The 27,171-nt window shown below is 35.6% G+C and overlaps 1 protein-coding gene across 2 annotated transcripts in view; it reads right to left on the minus strand.

The window, feature by feature from the left end:
• Nucleotides 1-27,171, minus strand: part of ano10a (anoctamin 10a) — a 72,516-nt gene that overhangs the window by 37,351 nt on the left and 7,994 nt on the right. For both annotated transcript variants that reach the window (XM_056475387.1, XM_056475389.1), the window contains exons 3-12: nucleotides 23,990-24,187; nucleotides 23,657-23,791; nucleotides 22,504-22,623; nucleotides 21,706-22,039; nucleotides 19,497-19,732; nucleotides 15,907-15,962; nucleotides 15,556-15,630; nucleotides 13,381-13,563; nucleotides 10,276-10,467; nucleotides 4,087-4,215 (exon numbers count right to left, since the gene is read on the minus strand). In XM_056475387.1, the coding sequence (XP_056331362.1) occupies nucleotides 4,087-4,215; nucleotides 10,276-10,467; nucleotides 13,381-13,563; nucleotides 15,556-15,630; nucleotides 15,907-15,962; nucleotides 19,497-19,732; nucleotides 21,706-22,039; nucleotides 22,504-22,623; nucleotides 23,657-23,791; nucleotides 23,990-24,187 (1,658 nt within the window). The remainder of the gene's footprint in view (nucleotides 1-4,086; nucleotides 4,216-10,275; nucleotides 10,468-13,380; nucleotides 13,564-15,555; nucleotides 15,631-15,906; nucleotides 15,963-19,496; nucleotides 19,733-21,705; nucleotides 22,040-22,503; nucleotides 22,624-23,656; nucleotides 23,792-23,989; nucleotides 24,188-27,171) is intronic.

A 27,171-nucleotide genomic window follows, 5' to 3' on the forward strand; every position in this document is an offset into this window, starting at 1 on the left:
TATATATATATATATATATATATATATATATATATATATATATATATATATATATATATATATATATATATATATATATATATATATATATATATATATAATATAACAGTTTTATTAACTCATTTCTAATAACTGATTAATTTTATCTTTGCCATGATGACAGTAAATAATATTTGACTAGATTTTTTCAAGACACTTCTATACAGCTTAAAGTGACATTTAAAGGCTTAACTAGGTTAATTAGGTTAACTAGGCAGTTTAGGGTAATTAGGCAAGTTATTGTATAATGATGGTTTGTTCTGTAGACTATCGAAAAAAAAATTTGCTTAAAGGGGCTGATAATTTTGACCTTAAAATGGATTTTTAAAAAATTTAAACTGCTTTTATTCTAGCCAAAATAAAACAAATAAGACTTTCTCCAGAAGAAAAAATATTATCAGACATACTGTGAAAAATTCCTTACTCTGTTAAACATCATTTGGGAAATATTTAAAAAAGAAAAAAAAAATGCCACCTGTCATATATATCTGCTTTCACTCTACTATTTGAGCTACTGAAGGTTAAAAGTGTGGTGACCCTCACAGGAAATGAATGAACGCATCACAGCCATAGTGTAGCCCACCGCTCGCCCACAAAGTTGATTAGCGCAGTTCCAGTGAACCCAGCATATACCCGCATCCCAGCAGCACCAAAGCTAAACAAATCAATCTGCAGCAGCAGCAGAGGCCAAACTCAATCCAATCAATCTGAATTACAACTTCAAAACACGAGGCATACAGGGTGACAAACACTGCTATTCGCTTTTGAATTTTTGACACATGCACTGTCAAAAATTCGTGCTGCCTTACATTTTTGAGTTGAATGAAATCAGCCTTTCTAGTCATCTCAACTTACATCAATAAAACAAAAAATATGAAGTTAAACTGTGTATAGCTTAAAACTTTTAGTTGAAACTTGATTAACTTAAAATACACTCACCAGCCACTTTATTAGGTACACCTGTCTAACTGCTCATTAACGCAAATTTCTAATCAGCCAATCACATGGCAGCAACTCAATGCATTTAGGCATGTAGACATGGTCAAGACGATATGCTGCAGTTCAAACCGAGCATCAGAATGGGGAAGAAAGGTGATTTAAATGACTTTGAACGTGACATGGTTGTTGGTGCCAGACGGGCTGGTCTGAGTATTTCAGAAACTGCTGATCCACTGGGATTTTCACGAACAAACATCTCTAGGGTTTACAGAGAATGGTCAGAAAAAGATAAAATATCCAGTGAGCGGCAGTCTGTGGGCACAAATGCTTTTTTGATGCCAGAGGTCAGATGAGAATGGCCAGACTGGTTGGAGCTGATAGAAAGGCAACAGTAACTTAAATAACCACTCGTTACAACCAAGGTATGAAGAAGAGCACTGCTGAATGCACAACACATCCAACCTTGAGGCAGATGGGCTACAGCAGCAGAAGACCACACCGGGTGCCACTCCTGTCAGCTAAGAACAGGAAACTGAGGGTACAATACCCACAGGCTCACAAAAATTGCACAATAGAAGACTGGAAGAACGTTGCCTGGTCTGATGAGTCTCGATTTATGCTGCGACATTCAGATGGTAGGGTCAGAATTTGGCCTCAACAACATGAAAGCATCCTCCCTTGTATCGACGGTTCAGGCTGGTGGTGGTGGTGTAATGGCATGGGGGATATTTTCTTGGCACACTTTGGGCTCATTAGTACCAATTGAGCATCGTGTCAACACCACAGCCCACTTGAGTATTGTTGCAGACCATGTACATCCCTTTATGACCACAGTGTATCCATCTTCTGATGGCTACTTCCAGCAGGATAACACGCCACGTCATAAAGCGTGCACTGTACTTAAATGGTCTCCACAGTCATCAGACCTCAATCCAATCCACCTTTGAGATGTGGTGGAATAGGCGATTTGCATCATGGATGTGCAGCCGACAAATCTGAAGCAACTGCGTGATGCTATCATGTCAATATGGACCAAAATCTCTGAGGACTATTTCCAGTACCTTGTTGAATCTATGCCACGAAGAATTAAGGCAGTTCTGAAGGCAAAAGGGGGTCCAACCCGGTACTAATAAAGTGTACCTAATAAAGTGGCCAGTGTATATTACACTTATTGAAATTTCTAAGCATTAGTATTTACCTTTAAAGTATCAATATGGACTCTTTGGAAAGGGTACCACATCATTGACAGCTTATGTATCTTTATTTTTGAGAGTGTATCAAGAAATATTGTTAAAGGAGATACTGAATGACCTGATATAGCATAAATGCCTTTTAGAAGCTCACTGTAGTTATTTAGTACTAGATAAAACTACTGTTTGGAAGATTTTTGTACTCATGATACACATGCTCATTATAAATATTTTGTTAATTTTCATTTGAGAATAGTTTTAACAGATGAAATAGTTTGAATTAACACAGAATGTTCTTTTAAATTCAGAACCAAAGCCAAAATTAGATTTTAATAAAATAATATTGTTGTTTCATTGCCTTATTACATGTTTCTTTGGTTTCTGCAGCTCAGACCGAGAAGACTTGGGGCACTCATTTAAACGGTATGAGATCAAGGCCAGGGTCAGCTATAAATAAATGCTGAGTAAGCTATTTTACTCACAAGTAAGTATACTGTATATTTGTAATTATGCAATAATTAAATCTCCATAATCTTCTGGTTGATCTTTTGCCAGCTGAAAAAAATCATCAGAAGCACAATTGAACCAATGCTACAAAGGATTAAGGCAGTTCTAAAGGCAAAAAGGGTCCAACCTGGTACTAGTAAGGTGTACTTAATAAAGTGGCCAGTGTGTATAAGTTACTGTGTTGTCATTACTTTCCTCAATTCAATGTTGCAGAACAAAACTAACAACAAACCCCAATGACTGCAGTAAATTTGCTTGGAAAGTTTGTAAAGACTTTCTCCTATTCCCTAAACACTTGCTTATTTTTTGAGTTTTATTTAAAATTCTGTCACGGTTTGTTCGCTGATGCAGTGCGGTGAATCAGTATGGCCTAATTACAACTCCAGTGATTACTGCGAAGTTTAATTAGCGGAAAACAAGACATGGCACAATGAATTTCTCCCCAGATCCCCACCAGGTTCACACAGAATATCAGGAGTTCTATTTTCTCTTCTCTAACAAATAAAAAAAAATCATGTCTCTTGTGTGTTTGTGCACGAGTGTGTATTTCTCTCCATGCTTTGGGTCAGTTATTTTCAGTGGGTCTCTTGAGGCCAGCAGCAAAAGCTTATCCTTTACTGAACCTCCTGTTTAATTTTGAAGCTAACCCATATGGACTAGAGCTTTTCCGTTTTAGCGAGGCTCTGGATTCTGTTCTTACACAATCTGACAGGGTCTAACACACTACATTCGCTGCATTCTCCAAACGGGCGGTTATGGAAACAAGGGATGCAGCCAAGTTTAGCACCTTTGAAAGTTCATGCAAGGAATAACAGCTCACTAATGCCACCTTATGGAGAATCTGAGCCATCACAAAAACAGCGTATACAGTTGAAGTCAGTATTATTAGCCCCCCTGAATTATTAGCCCCCCTGTTTATTTTTTTTCTCCAATTTCTGTTTAATGGAGCGAGATTTTTTTCCAACACATTTCTAAACATAATAGTTTTAATAACTCATTTCTAATAACTGATTTATTTTATCTTTGCCATGATGACAGCAAATAATATTTTACTAGATATTTCAAGACACTTCTATACAGCTTAAAGTGACATTTAAAGGCTTAACTAGTTAATCAAGTTAACTAGGCAGATTACGGTAAAGTTATTGTAAAAAAATACATAGCTTAAAGGGGCTAATAATTTTGATGTAAAATGTTTTTTAAAAATTTAAAAACGGCTTTTATTGTAGTCGAAATAAAACAAATAAGACTTACTTCAGAAGAAAAAATATTATCAGACATATTGTGAAAATTTCCTGGCTTTGTAATTTGGGAAATATTTTAAAAAGAAAAAACAAATTCAAAGAGGGGCTAATAATTCTGACTTCAACTGTAGGTTATGGTGTGAGGAGAAGAGAAGTGGGAATGTTACCTCTATGGCCACCACAGTTAGGATGAGCTGAGCATCCGATTCCGGGAAATACGCTTTCACTTGTGGAGATAAAGCAATCAAGGCACAGTTGGTCACCACAGCAATAATACTCATCGTCTCAAATGCCAACTGGAAGAAGAAAAGAATAATAGGATGTTAGTTTAGAGGGATAGTTCACCCTAAAATGACAAGTTACTCATTGTTTTTTCTGTCTCGAGTGGTACCAAACCATTTATGGGTTTTGAACACAAAAGAAGATATTTTGAAGAATGTTGGAAACCTGTAACCATTGACTTCCATAGAAGGTAAAACAAATAGTATGGAAGTTAATGGTTAGTGGTCTCCAATATTCTAAAAAAAATAAAAAAGATTAACAGGCTTGGACCAAGTAAAGGTTGAATAAATGATGACTGACTTTTTTGGTAATAAATCAGGGCTTCTGTAGGTTTAATCAAGTCAAATTTAGGATTTTTTTAAGAACTTTTTAAAAACCATTATGAATGAAATTTTAGAATTACACAGGGGTAAACACTAATAATTATTTCTAATGGGCCGGTTGGGCCAATGGAAATTATTATTTTATATTTTTTGCTTGCCACAAAAAAATGTAATGTAATTATTTCTTAGCGACATACTTTAATGTGCCAAAACAAGAAAACTCTAGTTGTATAGACTATTTTCAACATAATATTTCTCTTTTTTTTTATGATAAGTTTAACATTGTTAAAAGTATATTTATTGTGGAGGCAAGTACATAAATAATCAAAAATATATGTAGAGGTCAGATGCAAAACCCTCTAAATCCATCAGACCTTTTTTCTTGTAAACAAGCATTTTCTATCAGGCTCCTAAAATTAGGTTCAGAAGTTTCATTTTATCAATAATGAAAAGATTAATAGCTAGTAAATAAAATAACCTTTTTTTCAAAAATGTCACTTTAGACAATTCTTTAGTTTTTAACAAGGTAGATTTTCTTTTGCATCAAAACCAGCTAAATCCACTTCTGCTTTTTTTGCAAAAACCTCTAAATCCACCTATTGGGACAAGGCAGTGTAATTAGTTGAAAATCACAAAAGATGCAATTACAATTATTTTACATTACACAAACCACCTGAAATACATAAATCTGTCAAGTAAGTGGCGGTTCATTCCGCTGTGACAAACCAGGGAAAAAGCAGAAGGAAAAAAGATGAATGAAATCTGTCAAGTAAGTGCATTAATCAATAACATTAAAATTGACATTAATTAAATCTTAACAATCTGTTTTCATTTCTAATATTTGGGATTTAGATTTAATGTAAGTAGAGGAAATGTTGCAAACATTGTAAACTAAGCTTGGTAGATTGAAATAATGTAGTGTAAAAACATTATGAAACATCAATATCTGTGCATTGTCCATTAATATAAAAAGCTTATCAAAAGTAATGGTAATATGAAGTTATATAAATAACGTACAGTTTTATACATTATATTTATCTTTTAAAAATAGCTTACATTAGCAAATAAAACACAAGGTAGGCCTATTGGGCAAAAAGGGGATGTCTCTCAGACACTTTTAGAAGCTGTCATTCATTCATTCTCACTACACTTAAGGTCTTGGTCTCTTGTTTATCCTCATAGCATCCATGCGGGATAAAAGAACTGCATCCTAACTTCGTCTTTTGTGAAACGCAGTTGCCGTTTAATGTATAGTAAATCGGACTCATTCAAAGTAGTGTCGCTGTGCAAAAAAAGTGTTATGAATGTATGTTACACATCCGACTGTACAGTGTGTTTTCTTTTTCTTATAATGCACAGAGTTTTGAGGTAAAGGACGTTTTTATTTGCCATTCACTGACAGTCGGACACTCTCCCCATAAAAGCCGGCGTATCAGCGCGCTGCTATATTGAAAACATTCTATTTGATTCGCGCCTTTTGATTGGTTCTCAGGACATAGCGGCTTTTGCTGTCAAAGACAAGTAGCGTTTAGTAGCTTTTGCCAACAAACTCTTATTTCTGAATGCGCTCACGCTGGGATTAAGATGATTTGAAGCAAATCTATTTGTTGAACATGTTCTATTGTACGTAACTTCACTCAATGTCATTATCTCATTTTGGCAGAAGTGGCATTTAGTGGCTTTTGCATCTGAACTCTTCGTATATTTGTTGGCTTTTGGTCCAAAATGATTGCGTATAGGCTAACTTCTATTCAACCTAATGCATTTCTGTTATAAAACCCTAAGTTTCATGTCTATTTATAAACATTATGTCTACTTGCCCTTCTGTAAAGAGTTTTTGTATGAATGGAAGATAACGTAAAGGTATAAATTGCTCTGTTATTATCATGAGGAACTGTGTAACTGTTTTAAGTTTTCCTTCCCTGATTTTATTAAGATGGATTGTTGGTGATTGAACGGATGTCGGCCCGATTGGGCAGCTTTACTTAGACAAAGGAAAATTAAGACCTGTTTAAAATGATTTAAGACCTACAATACAATATTTCAGTAAATTTAAGACTTTTTAAGGTCTACAATTTTGCTTTTAAAATTTAAGACATTTTAAGACTTTTTTAGACACCGCAAACACCCTGTGAATAGACTATCTCTTTAAGTGTTATTATTGTTGTTGACAAACTAAAAATCTATTTTTATTATTGAAACAAATGGTAAATAAATAATAATAATCATAATAATAATAATAATATATATATATATATATATATATATATATATATTATTATTAATATATAATAAATATTTAAAGAAAATAAATAAGTTTAGGCTGCAGTACTTAAGCCACAAAAATAAAAAAAATTATAGTTATTTTGTCTTTAGAAATTTTACAATTAATTACAAAAAATACCAATAAATACTAGAAAATTACATTTTTAATTTAGATATTTTTAAATATATAATATTATAATATTTACATATTTAAACCCAATTTTATATTAATAAATATCATTTAGGAAAATAAGGAATTCTTAAAATAATCTGTATATATTAAACGTATAATTACTGTTTCTCTTATGATTGCACATTCAATATAATATTTTTTAAAGCTTTAAGATTAAATGTGCACAATGTATTGCTTTGTTTGGTTTTCCTTTATTTGCTAGCTAGCCATCTAAATAAATAAATAAATAAATACAAAAATAAATAAATAAGTACAAAAATAAATAAAGTCTAGTTAATAACTATTTTGAAATAGTACTAATATATTATTAGTATATTATATATTATTATACTAATATATCACAATATCACAATAGGGCATTTGTACTTTAGCTCAAATGCATGATTTGTGTACTTTGTTCTCCAATGTATGATATAAGAGTCATCAGTATATGATATATGAGTCCACTAAAGGAGACCGGACCTTCTCATTTATGGCACAGTTTCAATTTCGATTTACTAGAACTTCTATGTTAAGCTGCTCTGACACAATCTACATTGTAAAAGTGCTATAGAAATAAAGATGAATTGAATATCAAATTCACATGCCTTTTCGCTGAATATGAGCACGACTATAATCAAATCAGTCTTTCACAGCACAGCTCATAGTAGCCCTTTGACCTTAGTGCAGTTCAGCTGACGATGGAAATGATGTCCTTATAAACTGCTATCATAGAGTTTCAGATAACCATGTAAAGTTTAAAAGCTTAGAGTTTTAAACAAATATGATTACAGTACATTATTAAAATTAAGAAAATAATATGATAGATACCGTATATATGTAATATAAATGAGGCCAAAATATTAAGCAAATAATGAAAGAATTTTATGCTGTTAAACAATTAATACAAACATAGACTAATCAAAGTTAATATATAAATGTTTATTTATTCATTCATTCATTTTCCTTCGGCTTGGTCTCTTTATTCAACACAGCGAAATGAACCGCCAATTTATTCAGCATATGTTTTACTAATTTGTACTGCTGTGAGGCTGACCACTGAACCGTGTCATCATGTTTATTTATATTTTATACAAAAAATTTATGTATAGCACAATTATATATGCACATTTTTTAACTATATACTCTACATGTATAAGTGTACATTCATAATAAATATACACAGTACATGAACATTTGTGTAAACAAACTTTTATTTTGTACGCGATTGGTAAATTGTTAAACAGCAGTGAAACTGTTTTCCTTTCATTAACTTTCAAAATTGAAGTTCCATCAATATTACACAATGAGATAGTGTGGTAAACGTTTTGACAGCTATTTTATATGTAGCACTTATACCATAGGTCTCAAACTCAATTCCTGGGAGGCCACAGCTCTGCACAGTTTTGCTCCAACCCTGATCAAACACACCTGGTCCAACTAATCAAGGTGTTGAACACTACTAGAGAAGCAGGTGTGAGTTGGAGGTGGTTGGAGCTAAACCATGCAGAGCTGTGGCCCTCCAGGAGTTGACTTTGAGACCACTGACTTATACACTTCACAGCAGCAATTCTTGTATTAAAATGTATACATATATTTATATTTATATACTATTTGTAATACAATTTTGTCCTTTAATACAAACAGTCAGATATATAAACTGTGCCTTTAAACAACACGAGCATTTATAGCAAATAATATAAACAGACATAAATATCCCGCTTGCTATCTGATCCTTGTATACCAAGTTCTCTTACACCCCTTTAATTGGTCACACGCTCAACAAAAAGGGCTGCGATTGGCTCTTGCGTCCTGCGCTCTCACAGCGGATCCATGATAGACATGGAGGAGAAAACTCTGCAGGCACGCGCTCATGTCTGTATCCAGAAGTATCGCTGTAAAACAGCCAAAAGTAGAGGAAAAGTCACGCCAGCAGGTCAAATGGGCCACAGTAAGAGAGAGAGAGAGAAAGGGAGTACTTTCATTCTCTCAAATCGCAGTGAAATAGGGCCTTCTGCTGTAAGTGTCAGTGAAAGACTGATCCAGCAAACACACAACGCAGTGAAATTGAACACAGTTTCTGCGTTTTTAAGTAGTTGGAGCATTGTAAATACTCGCGCTCGCCTCTCTCGCTATAGTAAGCTATAGTGACACAGCGCATATGAGAAAAATGACGTCGGTACACAATAACCGGTTATGATTATTACTGAACCGATATCGAATTGTCTACGTCTGCATCACAGTGCACCAAAGAAATAATTAATTCTGACACCCCTATAGGACAGGAAGGTCTGACTTTATTTAGACAAAAGTCTTGTCACTTAACAGAAATAATGTCCAGTATAGAATATAGAGTCATGGTGGAAAATAATTAATATTGTGTATGACTCCCATGAGCTTGGACGACTGCATACGTACATCTCTGCAATGACTCAAATCACTATTAATAAAGTCATCTGGAATGGCAAAGAAAGTGTTGTTGCAGGACTCCCAGAGTTTATTAAGAATTTTTAAATTTATCTTCAATGCCTCCTCCTTCATCTTACCCCAGACATGCTCAATAATTTTCATGTCTGGTGACTGGGCTGGCCAATCCTGGAGCACCTTGACCTTCTTTGCTTTCAGGAACTTTGATGTGGAGGCTGAAGTATGAGAAGGAGCGCTATCCTGCTGAAGAATTTGCCCTCTTCTGTGGTTTGTAATGTAATGGGCAGCACAAATGTCTTGATACCTCAGGCTGTTGATGTTGCCATCCATTCTGCAGATCTCTCGCACGCCCCCAAACTGAATGTAACCCCAAACCATATTTTTTTCTTCACCAAACTTGACTAATTTCTGTGGGAATCTTGGGTCCATGCAGGTTCCAATAGGTCTTCTGCAGTATTTGTGATGATTGGGATGCAGTTCAACAGATGATTCATCGGAAAAACCTACCTTCTGCCACTTTTTCAAATGATCAACTAGAAGTCAAGTTATTATTTGTTGCTCTTACAACTGGGGTCAACGACAAGACTTTTGTCAGGTAGTGTATATTTAATATTTTTAGTTTTCTAAACAGGTAACCATTGACTTCCATAGTATCTGTTTCTCCCTACTATTAAAGTCAATGGTTGGCAGTTTTCAACATTCTTCCAAATATCTTCTTTTGTATTTAACGGAAAAAAAAAACTCAAATTGATTTGGAACAAGTCATGGTTGAGTAGACTATTTTAGATAATAACAAACTTATGTTTTGAGTGAACTATCCCTTCAAGCTTTATTTAAAGAACAGTAAATGATCAGCTTTTCTCGAGTTGCTGCGGAGGTTTTCTCACCTGCCACACCCCGATGTTCGCAGCTGGTTCTGAGAAAGGACGCTTGAAAACGTGACACATCTTGAAGGCGTCAGAATAAACTTCAGTGATGTTGTTTAGCACCACCAGAACAGCAGCCAATGGATACACACAGGAGAACAGACTCACATAGCCGAACAGCAGGAACTGCTCAAGGTAGTCATCAAATGTGCCCTGATGATTAAAGGTAGTAATTATTACCATGTTCACAAACCTTGCAAAACATTCTGAAGAATCCCAAATGTGTAAATACTGTCATCATTTACTCAGCCTCATGTCACCCAATAACAGGCCTATCACGCTTTTCACCATTCCATTCACTTTAAATCACAAGCTAATCTGAATAGATTTTGCGTCATTCTGTGAACTACACTGTAAAATATGAATATTTTTTGTTGTATCATATGAATTTTTCTAGTCAACTTGCGTCAATCAAACTGATTAAAAATATTATGTTAAACTTAAACAAAATAGCTGAAACCTGACGTACTTATTAAAATGAGTTAATGTGACAAAAACATTTGCTGTCATGACTTTTTGTCATATATTATTTTACAGTGCATTAATTGTAAAGCAGAATTTGGAAAGTGAAGTACGCTCAAAACATATTTTTGCTGCTTGTTCAAACTAATTTAAAATGAGCTGAATAAACACAATTCTTGAGTTGGGACAACTTAATTGTTTTTACAAATTTAAGTGGATTGACCATAAAACAATTAAGTAACCTAATCGATTTGTGTTAAGATTTGTGTGGAACCCAGCATTTTTTACAGTTTAGATAGTATAATTTTACATTTGAAATGTCATATTATTTATGTTTTGACTGTTTTAAAAAGGCTCTGAAGATCGTTACATCAAATCATGACTATTGGCATTGTCGAAGATATTTTGCATAGTTAAAGTCATAGGTCTTTATTTGAACTGTCTAAGGTGTCAAATCCACTTTTGCTATTTTAAGTATGGGTAAAATGGTACATTTACTGAGTACATTTAAAGAGTTATGAGAGTGTTTTGAGCATAACGTGCATTAAAACAATCAGAGTCTCATCTCCCATGCCCTTTACGGTAGTCACGATTTACATGGTCGACTTTGTAAGCAGAAAAACTGAATGCTTCACTAGTGGCAAATGACAAAGGACATGGGTACATGGCTCAGGACATGTCGGACTAAAACTAGCAAAAAAACTTGCGTCACTCACGACTGGCACTGCATAACACCAAGTATTGTATATGATAGGGCCCTTTGTGTGACTATTGTTAATCTTTGGGAACATAAAAAGAGGTATTTTAATGAAATTTCTGCCACTCCATTAAAACTCTGTTCAACCAAAAGTTTGAAGCTTTGTTCAGAACAGCATTAAATTAATCTGACTCCTGATGTTTCATTCTCTAGTTTATGAAGGAATGCAAATGCTTTGTGTATAACAAAATGTATGACGTATCTTTACCTCTGCATGGGTTTTAAATTTGAATGAATGAATGAATGAATGAATGAATGAATGAATGAATGAATGAATACTCTCAGAAATAAAGATACAGGAGTTGTCACTGAGACATATTTGTACCTAGAGGGTCTGTACTGGAACCACACATATACATTTTAGGTACATTTGGATAATACATTTGGGTCATGGAAGTTCTGAAAAAAGTCAGGATATAATCGCCATGTAAATCGTGAATTCAACATTGCGTGATTACAATTCCCTCTTGAAGGGAATGGGAGATGAGACTTTGGGCTCAATTTTAATGATCTAGGTGAAAAGTCTAAAGTGGATGACGCAAAAGCATTAAGGGCATGTCCGAATCCACTTTTGCTATCAAGGATGGAAAATACACTGCACCGCATGGCATGGTCTAACTGGGTTGTGCTTATTCTCTTGATAAGTTATGGGTGTTTTGAGCATAAACCAATCAGAGTCTCATCTCCAATTCCCTTTAAAAGTCAGTTGTGTCGTGCCATGGCGCATTTGCTATTTACATGACGGACTTTTAAGTGTAAAAACTGAATGCTTCACTCGTGTTAACAGTTAACCAGTTGAACAGACCATCTGCAGTGCGAGGATAAAGCCTCCTTCAATCAGTCTTTTTTACATGGATAAGGAAACGGTGTTGTACACTCTACTGAAGACATCCATTAACCTACATAATTATTTTCGTTTGTTAAGCACAAAGATTTGTTTCAAAACTATTTCTAAATGTATTTTTAATTTCCAGCAAATAAAAAATAAATAAATAATAACGAAGTGTGCTAAAAAAACTGAGTTATATCCAAGCACACGTCTTATGCCCCATATGGTAAAAAACCTGACAGGTGGACAAATCTAAGCTTGTTTTTAATAAAACAAATATAAATATGCATATAATAAATAACAGTGCTAATAATAATAATAATAATAATAACAAAAGCAAGTTGTCGTGAATGTGAACAAAACCACATTCTGCAGACATAACAAAGTCCTGGCTGCGGAGTAAGAGAATACAGGTATATGACTGGCCTGCCTGCAGTCCCGACCTGACTCTAGTAGAGAATGTGTGGCACATTTTCAAATGTAAAATGTGACAACGAAGACCTCGTACAACTTGTTCTGTTTTGGAGTTGTACAGATTGTGGCTTTTTTGTTATCTCACTGAAAAATGATCAAAATAAACAAAACTCTTAAAAACTTCAACCATAGCACTAGAAAAATGGTCAGTCATCACGTTTTTTTACTTTATTTCTGAGAGTGTATATGCCAAACCACTTCGTAAAATTGCAAGTAAACCACTAAAGTTACAATGATTACTTTTACATGAATTATTCTGACTATTCTATTCTATTCTATTATATTCTAACTTTTTAAATATTATTTTCAGAAGCTTTATATTGTTGTTCAAATGAAGGGCAGAAATCTCTCAGGCCTTATTAAAACATATTTTAAATATCTTAAAAATTGGGAGTGACATTTGGGTGAGCAAACAATAATAGAAATGTGATTGTTGGGTAAAATGACCCTTTATGTAGCCTTCACAAAAAGTATGTAGTTCTGATAATATTAACCTTTAATTTAAACTTAAGGTGCCCAGCTGCCAGTGGTCACTAAGACTTACCAAATAGGTGTTCATTTCTGTCTCCAGCTGAATTTGTTCCAGCAGGGGGAGTTCTTTATCACCCATCAGTCTCTTTATCCTCTTATAGACTTTCTTGTTCCTCCTCCTCTGCAGCCAGTAAGGCAAAAAGGCCTCCATCACTTGATTCAAGATCTGGGAGGTGATGAGCAGGGTGGCCAAGCTCTGGTGATCCACAGACAAAAAACAAGGCGTTACATTAACCCTTGTGTATTGTTCAAATTTCCTACCCTTTAACTTTGTTCCTGGCTGTTTTGGCCTATTGACTTCCATTATAATGCGATTTTGTTCATGACAGTACATAATCTTGCATTCTTAAATGTTGTTAGTGTTTTTCCCTGTTGGGAAGAGGTAAAATGTGTACTGTTGTTCATCAGTTGGCACCATTAACCCTTTAGCACGGGCCTGTACAAAAACATTTCCGACATTTATGTGAAGTTCTATGGAGTAAAACAACAAATGACAGTGTCAATGTTTGACTATGTTTACTATGCTCTGCAAGTTGAGCTGCTAATTTTGTTTTCTTAGGATAAGACATATCAAGATACGTGCCTAAAAGACCTCTCTCACACACGCACACACAAAAAACACAATATTCTATATAGAAGGCAGAAACTAAGCCTTTTTTCACTGCAACTGATGATCAACAGTAAAAATTAAAAAGTTTACCTCTTCCCAACAGGGAAAAATAGCAACAAAGAATGCTTGATTATATGATTCATGACTTTGCAATCAAAAATAATGGAAGTCAATATAGCTTAAACAGCCATGAACATAACAAGTGTAGCAAATTTGCCAAGAGTGTATTGAGTTTTTGAACATTTTTAAAGCATTTTCCCAAAATATGTGTCAAAATAAGACATTTAATCAAAAATCATTTCATTTGCTGAAACACAGAAAAAGTTGTGGCCAAATTAAGCCTCAAAATCACCCTAAAGTGGATGAAAACATCCCCAACAGCACCCAAGGGTTAAATGGATAGTTCACCCAAAGAAATCTGGGTTATGAACGTTTATGAATTTCTTTCTTCTTTTATACACAAAAGAAGATATTGTGAGAAATGTTGAGGAATAGCAGCTATTGGCTTTCTAAATACTATAATATAACATTTTGGGCTTGAATGTATATATCGGGGTTCTCAAACTTGATCCTCGAGGGCCGGTGTTCTGCAAAGTTTACGTCCAAACCCAATCAGACACACCTGGGCTAGCTAATCAAGCTCTTATGCTGCGGTCACACTGGAGTTTGAACATGCAAAATTCTGTTGTACGGTGCTGCAAAAGGGGCGGGATTAAACAAGATGATTAGACATTAAAAAAAGCGAGCGACTGGTCCATATTTTACATTTCTGTCCAGAGAGGTCATGTTTTGATCTTCAATTGGTCTCATGCAGTCATGTGATGCGATTTTGGAGGTGAAAGTTCACCAAGCTTGAATTTTGCAACACAGCAATCTTCAAAACTTGTCGCACGAGATTGCGTTTGCGTCTGACGCATTCGCATGCATATGAATGGAAGACTATAGGGCGAAAAGTCCAGTGTGACCCTGTTCTTACTAGGTTTTCTAGAAACATCCTTGCAGATGTGTTGAGGCAAATTGGAGCTAAAATTTGGAGGACATCAGACCTCCAAGACCGAGTTTCGACACCCCTGGTATATATACTACGTTAAGCTTCTTTGGCACAAGCTACATTGTAAAAACAATGAATGAATTAATTGTATCAACAATATGTTCTGTAGTGAATGCCAGATATCTGTACAGAAGTAAAAATATTAGGTCAATAAAGACTTCCTTTTGTATTTCTATCACACACAGGGCATTCATATCACTTAATAAAATATAGATTAAACTCCTTGAGTCACCTGGGTTAATTTTACATTTTAAAGCTTAACATTTCTTTGGTAAAATCTACATTGTTAAAAAGTGCTATAGAAATAAAAGATGTATGAATAAATGAATAATTTTTAAATAAATGAATTTTTTTTTTAAATGAATAATTTTTAGGGGCTTACCCCAAGTGGGCGAACAGTCTCAGTGGAGGTTCAAATATCTCAATCAGGTTTCTATAAAATACCTTCTATTGCATATTGAAGATGAAATTCCTCTGAATGATTTGAAATGTAAAGTCACAATTTTTATGGACCAAAATTTGCTTACCTGTCTCAGAAGCACCATGTCTTGCATGACAAAGGCAATATAGAAGAGAGAGGCAAAGCAGTTTACAAAGTTAAACTGGAAAAAAAAAAGAAACAAACACAAAAACATCAGAAAATTCATGAATTTTAATGTTGCCCACACCTTTAGACCAATCTACAGCTATTCTATGAATATTAGATGAAGATTTTTCAATATAATGATACAGAGATGACTGAGATTAATATGTTAAAGTCAATGGGAACCTTATATCTCATTAATAGATGTACAAGAGATCAAATAACAATGAAATAATAAAATATGCAGTTACACGACTATGTAAAGTATAAAAACACAACAAAATTGAAAGCATACCACCAAGACCTTGAGCACAAGGTGATTTTGAAATGAGGACTCCAGTCTGTGGTTTTCTGTACAAAGAAATAAAAAAAATAGAATGGGATTTACAATGATTATCAATTATAACTACTATTATTAATAATGATCACTAATTTGATATTAATCAAAGATCATACTCCTCATTTTAGTGTCTTTTTATATTACATATATTATATTTTATATTCCATTGAACACTTTTTAAAGGTGCAGTATGTAAGTTTGACACCCAGTGGTTGAACTAGGTATTGCAGTCCTGGATCAAAACACATTTTCACTCGGCTCCTCTTCTGATGAGTCCACGCAAGCGCAGGCTGCCAGATTGATGTGAGTGTGCCTGACTATCAAGCCTAAAGGCTGATTTAAAGCTGATTTGAACCAACAGAAGAAATATTTTCCATCCTAAAAGAAGATTTTGTCCCAACCATCACCTGAAATTTATATTTTACAAATGGCTTAAATTTTTCACAGGTGAACAACAGGATAAACTATGATCACCTCAGGTACACCTCATGTGCTATATTCAGTGTTAAATGCTAATGATGCGAGTTTGAATGTCATTTTACATGACATTTATTGCCATACTACTGAAAGTAGCAGCAGATAGTTCATCTCAGATCTTGAATATAAAATTAACCGCTTGAAATTGAACTTTAGAACTGTGACTAAGTGGAAGCCAACACATGTTAAAGAGTTTTGATATGTATTAATTAGATTATAAACCCTACCATTTCGCAAGTGCAGTGCAGTGAGTGCACTATTCTGTGCTTCTGAGTGGCTGTTTTTAAATTTCTGTCGTGTTTTGTCTGGTGCAAACAGCAAAATGCAATCTTATATAACAAATAGAGTAGCAAATGTTATATATTATTTATATACATCATGTATAATTGGGTTTTTATTTGAAAACTCCTAAAAACATGTAAATTCCTGTTTGCCAGATATTAAGGCATGGAATAAACCAAATGAAAACGGAGGCAAAAAATGATAAACAATAAGTTGTTGCATCAGTGATAGGCCTTTATCAAATAGACATCAGTTGATGTATTAATACTGCTAAGTTTTTTGTACAAATTGACAAGGATTATTTCATATAGTGCAGGGACGGGATCTGTAAATATCCTGTTGATATTTAGAATTCTTGCTGTGATTATCTTTTAAACGCACGATCATTTGCATGGCAAAAAGCTGTCCATGGTGTGTATATATTGGGTGCTGTTGACTGGTAATTAAAAATAAAAACCTTTCTAAAAACGTATGTGTCGTTCATATGTTATTGTTCATATTTTAAAAGTAATATCTCTACCCCTGTGAAGATAATAAACACCAACAACCTGTTATAAGAGATTTTTTTGTACTCATAGCTTAGTCTAACTTAGGTTAGAGTGTATGTAAGATCGTTTATTTTGCAGTCCAACATATAATAATTTACTAAATGAATAAAAACAGCTTCCATCACAGTTTTTAAATTGTATATTATTGCTTGTTTTTAAATGTAAGTGCTTATATTTATATTAGCGAGCCTTTGTTATAGTGCAGATACAGGCCGTCAAATAAGAAGTTCGGGGGTGTGGTTGATTTGACGTACAAGCATTTAGTTGGAAGCTTGATTCCGCGGCTCCGCCTCTGGCTCCATCTGGTAGTCCCTTTTGCGCATGCCCAGCCTCCAATTTCAGCAGTGTTTTGCGACAGTTTGTGCCCATCTTGAGGCGTTTTGCTTTCAAAGCGTTCAATGGGAAAAGGCGCTGTTGCGTAGTCTATATTTTTTACAGTCATTGTTTGAAAGCCTTCCTGACTAAATGAATGAAATACTCTGTTTTCCACCAAGGCAACCCGAGGCGCTGAAATATAATTGGCTAAACTGGCAGTGGGCGGGTTAAAAGAACCAAAACAAAGACAGATGTTCTGGCATGCCCATTTTCAAAGTAGAATATCTGACTTCAGCATTGTTTTTCAGATAAACAAGAATGTTCACTTAGCATGTTTCTTAACCCTCTACTGCACTCATCATGATAGATCTATAAAAAAAATATTTGACTGTTTTTCTTTTCTTAAAATGGCTTAACTTGAAGTGCTGTGAAAAATTTTGGAAAAACTTCTTTTTTAAGGTACTTTATGATATGTTGTCATATGGCAACAACATCCAATAGTGGATCTAACTTAGAAATTTCTTATTTAGAATTTTCCTTATGATTAATAATTTTGTTGTTTGAAATTATTTACTTGGTGTTGCAGTATTATAAGCTTAACACAGAACTTATAAACGACACCTTATACATACTTTCCAACAACTGATATTCCAACAGTTTTCATTTATTCCATTATTTTTTGCTGACTATTATCAAAAACAAACATAATATTGTATTATCATGTATACAACATACAGTAAATATAAATATTTTCTCCAGTAAATATTATAATAAATAAATAACAAGTCTAATATATCTAGATGCATCAGAATAATGTAGTTACTAGCTAGCAATGTTGATATATTATTCTCTATACTATACTACGTCTGTCTTATCTGCCTAAGAGCTAACTTACTTGAACTGTCTGCATCACTGCTCTTATCAAATGTCCACTTTGCATCATTCTCATGGTCACTAAAACCCATCTCATCCTCACTTTCATCTGCAGGAAGAGCCAGTTCTGTCCTTTTCTTCTTTCACTTACCATAGAACATGGTGGTGCTCGCTAATACACTGTTCCCTGTATTCATATCTATTCAAAAGTAGTATTGTCATTAAAACTAGATTTTATCCATAATGCAAATGCCATTAACGTACAACTAATCAACATTATATTACTAGCATTCATGTTGTTATTGTTACAACTTAAAAGTTCACAGGTGACCTTGCTAGCTAGCTAACCCATTGCGATATTGCACGTTCCACTATTGCAGTGTTGCCAGTTGGCAACACATACATTTGATTGATTTACAAAAAACTAATTTGATAAAAACTTTTTTAAGTTGTAAATATGTCATCATAACTTACTAGAGGTGGTGTTTCAGATTTTTTGTGGATTTGACATAATTTGATCCTTTGTTCTAATTGTTGTTAACATTTGCATTCAGCAACTATTGTAATTAAACGCCAGTCTGTCAGAAATCGCGCTACAGAAAAACACTGCATGTCACTTAGCACATCATTGGCTACACTAAGGTCTTCTCTTCCCAACAAAAAAAATTAAATGTTGGTCTTAAAGAACAGGTGCCGGGAAATGAACATAAATATCATGTTGCCATATGGTAACACCGTGCGGTAGAGGGTTAAATATCTGCAAACATATCATGGCATTTTTAAGCTTTAGAAGAGCCATAAACTTACATACAGCACTTTGAAGATTGGTTTATGCACTTTGAGTTAATATAAACCAACAATAAGCAACTGTATTTTCATTAAATAACATTAATATGAATAAATATACTTGCATAAATGAATTATTCATTGTTTGTTAATGATAGTAAATACATAACTTTAGTTTAGTAAGTAAATACATGACATATGGACAGTAACTTCCATATTGTTGTGTTTAGCTTTTACTGAGTGAAGAAAAGATTTCAGGCTCACCCCAGTCTGTGAGAAACTCTGCAGCGTAGCGATACAGCAGGTTCATGACCTCGATGACCACAGCATAGATGATACTCGGAACAAACAGCAGAACGCTGGTCGCAAAGTTGGGATTTTCATGGTATACACTTATGGCCCAGAACTCCATGTCAAAGTAAACCATCATCACGAAGAAGGACAGATAGAGGCACAGCAGAACGAAAGGTACCGACACCAAATATATCCTCAACTGTCGCCTGTCACAAGAAAATAAACACTGTCAAACAAATACTGTATTATCGGTATTAAAGTGGACCTATTATGCCACTTCTCACAAGGTCTAATATGTGTCTCTGATGTCCCCAGAGTATGTATGTGAAGTTTTAGCTCAAAATTCCCCACAGATCATTGTTGAAATTGGCCTTTTTAGAGTATGCACCAAATTGCGCTTCTTTGTATTTGGCCCTTGTAAATGAACTGCTAGTCCTCCTGTCAGGGTTGCCAAGTGTGTGGTTTTCCTGCTAAATTGGGCTACATTTAACCACTTTCCATAAGTGTTTTTCTATTCTGCTGGTTAAATTTTGGAATATTGCATGAATTATATTTATATGGTTGCATTGAAATATTTCACTGTAGCAAATGTATATTCTGCAAACTAGAATAATTGCTTACTAGAAGAGAGACTGTTTTCATTTCAATGGTAACAGACTGACAGAATTCTCCAAATCTGGTGATAAAAAAATAACTGCGAAAGTATACCTACAGAAGAAATTCTATTGATTTACAATTTTATTAATACCTTGAATGTTTTTAGATTAACTGGACTGCTTACAGCAAATCACAAGAGGCGCCATGCCAGCTGTGCTGTCAAATTTAAGGCAAGATAATTAAAGAGAATCTTTCTAATAGTTAATATATAGTTGTTTCATGAAAAGAAGAAACCATGTATGAGGCATGCTGTAATGTTAAATATGTATTTTAAGAATGGGTGGGGGCATATTGTGATTTTATTTTCATATTATTGGGCAAGTTTTTAATGAAATTTTAGTTCAATTTTAGTTTAGTTTTGAAAATTAAAATTTTTTGGGGCTATATTGACAGGCCATGAGGCTAGATTTGTTGCCAACCCTGGTGATAGTTACTTTATCAGTTAAGTTAGCATTGACCCTAAGGTTGGGGGCGATGTCGACCAATTCTAAGAGTCTAATGCGAAACATCGCGATGGGCGATGGCATCGCTGTCAGATTCATTATTTGTTGTTTCAACTACCTGACCCGCAAAGTCTTTGTTTTACCCATAACCAAATCATAAATAAATAAAGATAAGTTACACACAAATTACCACCTGTCAATCACTTTTTTCCACGGGACTCTGGCATGAATAGGCAGAGTGATCGTTATAATGGCGTCGACAAACTTGGTTTGGTAAAAAAGGTGCAAAACCAACAGCAACCAACCAACAGTATCTGAGGTTTTCGCTAAAATGACTAAGTACAAGCGTGAAAGCAAAATATTGAAGCAGTGTACTGACGCTGTGACACATTACCTGATAAAAGATAGAAGAGTCGTTAGATAGAGACAAGATTACTTAAATATCACGTTTAACAACAATAGTGAGACACGATCCAGTGGTACATCCTTGATAAACTGTATGATGTGCACTGGTCTATGGGGTTTCTGTACCTGCTGACTGCCTTGAGCTCAGACATCCGCATATGCTGCAGCACGTGCCTGTGTGTGTGTGTGGTCACGTGATGTGCGTTTTCAGTGGTACAGTGGGAGAGCTTTTCAGAAATGCTAGATGAAATGCCAGTGTGGACGGGGATCATTTTCGTTCTAAAATGCCATTTTAAAACTAAGACGTATTAGTGTAAATGCTGCTGTGATAGGGGCGGAGGATTGCGATGCCGGCTCAGCATCATGATGTCTATCGGCCATTGGCGATGGACTATGGCATTGTCTATCGACCCAACCCTAATTGACCCAACCATTTTTTCCCAGGCCAATTCCCTTGAAAATGAAATTTAACCACTGTCTCCCGCATGGTTCGAATGGAGAGAGATTTGAGAGAGAGAGAGAGAGAGAGAGAGAGAGAGAGAGAGAGAGAAACAAGATTATTTTGCTTGTTTTATGGAAAATTGTAATGTAAGAATCGTGTCATTTGCATTGTAAGAATCTTGCTAAAACAATAAAAAAATTCTGTGATAGAACAAGAGAAGACTTCAACATACTTGGAGCTAGGGTAGAGTGGTTCCTCTCGGCCAGTGACTGGATTCAACCCCAAGGGTCCATGGAATCCAGCCCTTGGTTCTTCAAAGGCTTTTTTACGGCCCAGAGTTCCCCAGCTGTATGCCAACGTAGCGCTGCACCGCTTCCATACTTCCAGAAATACTGTAGACCAAACCAGGTTGAAAACGGCAAACAGGACGTACTTGTCGTAGTCCTCCCAATCGAAGAGGTAGTAAGGGATACCAATGAGGGCCATGGGTATCAAGGCAAATGTGAAATACTCCAGAAATCCAAAGTAGAGCCCCAGACCTTCACCAAAGTAACTTCTGATGTCATCTACACCATAAATAACATTGATCAATACAGCACAGTGACTTTAGCATACTTTAAACGTATAACTTACTTGGAAATCAAAATTCTGGCAGCATTTACTCATCATCATATAACCTTTCCTTAATTTTTAGAACAAATTTTTTTTTTAATCAAATCAATTTGTGGTCCAGAGTCACATTTGTTTTCCAAACATGAAAAAAAGAATGAGATGAGGGTAAGTGAATTTTAGAGTGAACTAACCCTTTACAGTGAATCTAGTATTATTTTGCTTAGCTCTACATTAGAATTAAATAAACAGTCAGAAGTGTTTTTTATATGATTTAAAAGAAGAAAAAATTAAGCACCACCATTTATGACATTCAGCTGTACTTAGATAACCAATATTCTTGAGAAAGTCTCAACTGATATGAAGGCTGAAGTTGGGTTTAAAGTTCATGCTGCCAGCGCACACAGACAGAGTGACTCACCAAGTGGCTGGAAGGACAATTTGATCTTTTTGTACCACGAGAATGAGAGTCTCTTAAGGTCTTCTTTGTTATGGAGAGGGAAATACTGGACAAGGACACCTTTAGACTGCAGTCTGCGTACTGAAAAAGAGTTCACCACCAAAATGTTAGTGATGCTCAAAAATTACAAAAAAAAAAAACATTGCAAATATTCAAGTGGCCTGTACTCCCCAAATATGTAAATCTGATATCTGGTCATTTATGAAAACACACACACACACACACATATATATATATATACATATATACATATATATATATATATATATATATATATATATATATATATATATATATATATATATATATATATATATATATATATATATATATATATATATATATCCTCCACACCATTACACCACCAGCCTGAACCATTGATACAAGGATGGATTCATGTTTTCATTTTGTTGATGCCGTCCAAGAATGTGGTGGCAGAAATTGAGACTCATCAGACCAGGCAACGTTTTTCCAATCTTAAATAGTCTAGTTTTGGTGAGCCTGTGTGAATTGTACAATCAGTTTCCTGTTCTTAGCTGACAGGAGTGGCATCCGGTGTGGTCTTCTGCTGCTGTAGCCCATCTGCCTCAAGGTTGGACGTGTTGTGCGTTCAGAGATGCTCTTCTGCATACCTCGGTTGTAACGAGTGGTTATTTGAGTTACTGTTGCCTTTCTATCAGCTCGAACCAATCTCATCATTCTCCTCTGACCTCTGGCATCAACAAGACATTTGCGCCCACAAAACTGCCACTCACTGGATATTTTCTCTTTTTCAGGTCATTCTCTGTAAACCCTAGAAATGGTCGTGTGTGAAAATCCCAGTAGATCAGCAGTTTCTGAAATACTCAGATGAGCCCGTCTGGCACCAAAAACCATGCCACGATCAAAGTCATTTAAATCACCTTTCTTCCCCATTCTGATGCTCGGTTTGAACTGCAGGAGATCGTCTAGACCATGTCTACATGCCTAAATGCATTAAATCGCTGCCATGTGATTGGCTGATTAGAAATTTGCATCAACAAGCAGTTGGACAGGTGTACCTAATAAAGTGGCCGGAAAGTGTATATCTAAAATGTTTTGTTGCAGGTACTGTATTTAAAAAATGCACACTTACCAATTGATTTTCCAGGGTAAAGCTTAAACTTGGGATATCCTGGTATATACACTTCGTTTTTAGCCCTAAGCGTGTCCAATTCATGTTTAACAATATACTGACACTCCGCATCACTGAGAAATCCTTCACCATCTCCTGTTAGCACAATACAACAGAGTTATAGAACTGCTAGGATCGATAAATAATGCTATACCAGAATCATTAGCTCATTATCAACTAGTCATATTAATGTAATGCTTCTATAGTAAACTAATGTGGTTGAAATAACTAAATAAACACTAAATAAACACTGCAATCACATTTATTTCGTATTCAAATAGACTTGCACCTCACCTTCAAAGTCTTTGAAGCTTTCTCTGTTGGCATAAGTGAACCCTCGCATTGTGCCATCTTGAAACTCCTTACACAATCCCACATCTTCAGCTCCACTTAAAAGCCTCTGTAACGTGGAGCCCACAACAAAAACATTTGGATTTGGCTTCTGACCATCCTGAGCTGGAAACATGAGCTGGTCCACCAACAGCTCTGCTCCTGTAAAAGGAATCGCATTGTTAATGCTGGGACACACCAAGCCCACGCCAAACATGTGTTTCCAACATGCTCACATCGGGTTCGTTGTGGACCAAAAAGCTGCATGTGAACACACCAAAGGGACTGAAACAAGAGAGTGCCTTCTGTAATAAAATATAATTGTAGCGATGAGGGCGGGGCTGAGATCCGTAAGCATGCGAGGCATGATGACGTGAGTGCCATAGACTGTAAAAGATGTGGAAGTAGTATTCACGACCAGACCCATAGGTTTCTAAAGAGCACAAATAAAGCTACAAGTAGGCGTGGCCAACCGTCGCCATTTTGTTCGCACGTTATCGCACTGACCGGGGGATAGCAAACAAGGGCAAAGAGGCGAAGCGTGAGGGGTGCTACAGATGCCTGCTAGCATTTTGCTTAGACAAGCTATTCTTTGGGAGAAACGCTTAATACTTCATTACCAGCAACTTGTTTGTGTTCCGAACACATGGGCCAGTTTGTATACAATATCAATAAAGTGTTTAGTCTTCTAAAAACCACTGCTGTAATACATTGAGCCACTAAGCATTGTTCTTATGATGATTTTTCTACAGGAGGAAAACGCTAATTACTTCCAAATACTTCAAATACAGTCTGTGTTAGTAAATGCAAGGCGAGTTATGAAAACAAGGCATAACGCACAACAACGTTTCAAGATGATTGTTCTAGAGCCTACAGCTAATCACTCTGTCAGGTTCAGGAGTGCATTTAAGTTCTAAAGAAAATGATAAATGATCTTAAATAAAACAAATACATTTATCGAGATGGTATATAAGTATATAATTTCACTCACCTGGGAATTAGAGGCCACTTGAATGGTTTGTGAGCACAATTAAGTGCACAGCATGCCATATTATCTGATAATTGTAGGAAATAACTCCAAAAGGCAACTGACTGTGTAAAGCCACATAAAACAAAACTAAAATATGATGTATATGTCGAGTTCAGCGGCTAATCAGCCAGAATCAGCTGAAGTAACGGCGACCAGCAAAAACATCTTTTGTACCTGGCTCTAAACATGTTTTTATCAGCTGTAAAATTGGCCAATTTACCCAATAGTATCTGGATGCAGCCTTTATGATGCAAGCTGAGACTGCATATCTCAGTGATGTAATATTAGACACAATGCACTCTATTGAGCTGGTGATGTCACTGTGACGTGTAGGGTTAGGGGTGGGGTTAGGTGAGCGCGTTAAAAAGCATTGGATGCAGCTCAGATTGCACTGCACCAGGTCTGCATCCAGACCCCTCTCAATTTACCATTGCAGTCAGTGAACATCTGGAGTTCCTGGAGCCAGCCCTCAAAGGCAAGTCGATGAATTGCAGTTTCAGTTACTTCTGTATTTGCTTCACGAGGGAGAGCGGAAGGTTGCCGCTTGCTGACACCTGGACCTGCTACCTGTCTCAAGTCTTACGGAGGAGCTCTGAATGATAAACGCGGGAGAGACCGCAGTGGAACACGAGATGGGACCAAGCCTGGACACTTTGTTTTACTTTTGCTTTCAGTTTGGCGGCAGTGTCCGTGAGGAGCTGCCATCTGTTTGTTTTATTTTTTCATTATTGAAGGGCACCTACTTTGCCCCTTTTTCAAGATTTAAAATAAGTATTTTGTGTCTCCAGAATGTGCCTGTACAGCTTCAACTCAAAACACCCATCAAATTATTTATTTTACCTTTCAGAATATTGGAATTTTCTGGTCTAAACACAATGTAGCTGTTTTTGTTGCCTGTGCCTTTAATGCTAGTTCTTCCCGCCCACCGTTCTCCTGTGCCAGAGTGTGCCTCCGACTGCGTCAGATAAACAGCACAGTAACAGACATGAAGGAAGCAGATCTCATGTAATGTTTGTGAGGAATACTGCAGTAAGAACTTTACCAATGATTATTTGATGTATTTGTTGTGGAGTTAATTCAAGTCTTTCTGCAATGATGAGTCAGTCACACACAATGTTGTTGCAAAGTTCACGCACACACACAGCGCGTTTTTGCACGGGAAAAGTGACAGGATACATGTTAATATCCACTGCTGTATTGATATCCGTTATGTTAATGTACAAAATAAACCTGATTTGACGTCCACAAACCAGGATTGAAGCATCTTCTTTTTTAATTGTACTGACACGTGGCTGTGCTGATAAAGACGATAAAATTGCTGTAATTCATTACAAACATGCACTGTTTTATAATAGTTTTAAACTTGTAAAACTCGTTCTTGATCATATTTGATAATGATTGATGATCACAGAGAGCTGAACAGATCTTTTAATCCCAGTTGCTTTGTGCACGTCCTGTCTTGGTGATATGATTATATGCTTTACTATGGAGAAATGTTAATTCATGGCTGTCAATCAAATCGGTGGGCGGCATGTTGTGGTGGGCCTCAAAATAAGAGGGATTTGGATCCTATTTTAATTTTAAAAAAACCTGATTATTGTCTTCATATCACCCCAATATGACTGTGGACACACTATACCTACACACCATGAAGATTATACAGTGTTATTTTACATATGACTACTCAATTTGTGTAACTGACTACTGCCAGACTCTCAGAAAACTATAAAGCACTGTATCTTTGTATGTTTTTGATTTATTATAGTTTGGCTCTACAAAATGATCCGAATTGCTCCCAAAAGAGCACTTGAGTCATCTGGTGAAATTATACTCAATATTTCAATGTGTATCGCAGAAAAATGTAAAATTCCAATGTATTACATATTCAAATATTGCGCAGCCCTACAACATACATGAAGTAACTTAAAAAGAGAAGCATTTGTATTTTCTCTAAAGGCAGATTTTTATATTCAATGTCCTAGTCCTCCATGAAGGGCAAGGTTCAAATTTTCTACCGCACAGTGACTAACACTGACAGAAGCCCCAAAAAACAAGGAATGGACTTTAAACAACTTCACAAGGCAAGTAGATGTTTCTGTCAACCTCATATCCCGAG

This window comes from Danio aesculapii, chromosome 16 (assembly GCF_903798145.1).
Source record: "Danio aesculapii chromosome 16, fDanAes4.1, whole genome shotgun sequence".
Classification (NCBI taxonomy): Eukaryota; Metazoa; Chordata; class Actinopteri; order Cypriniformes; family Danionidae; genus Danio; species Danio aesculapii.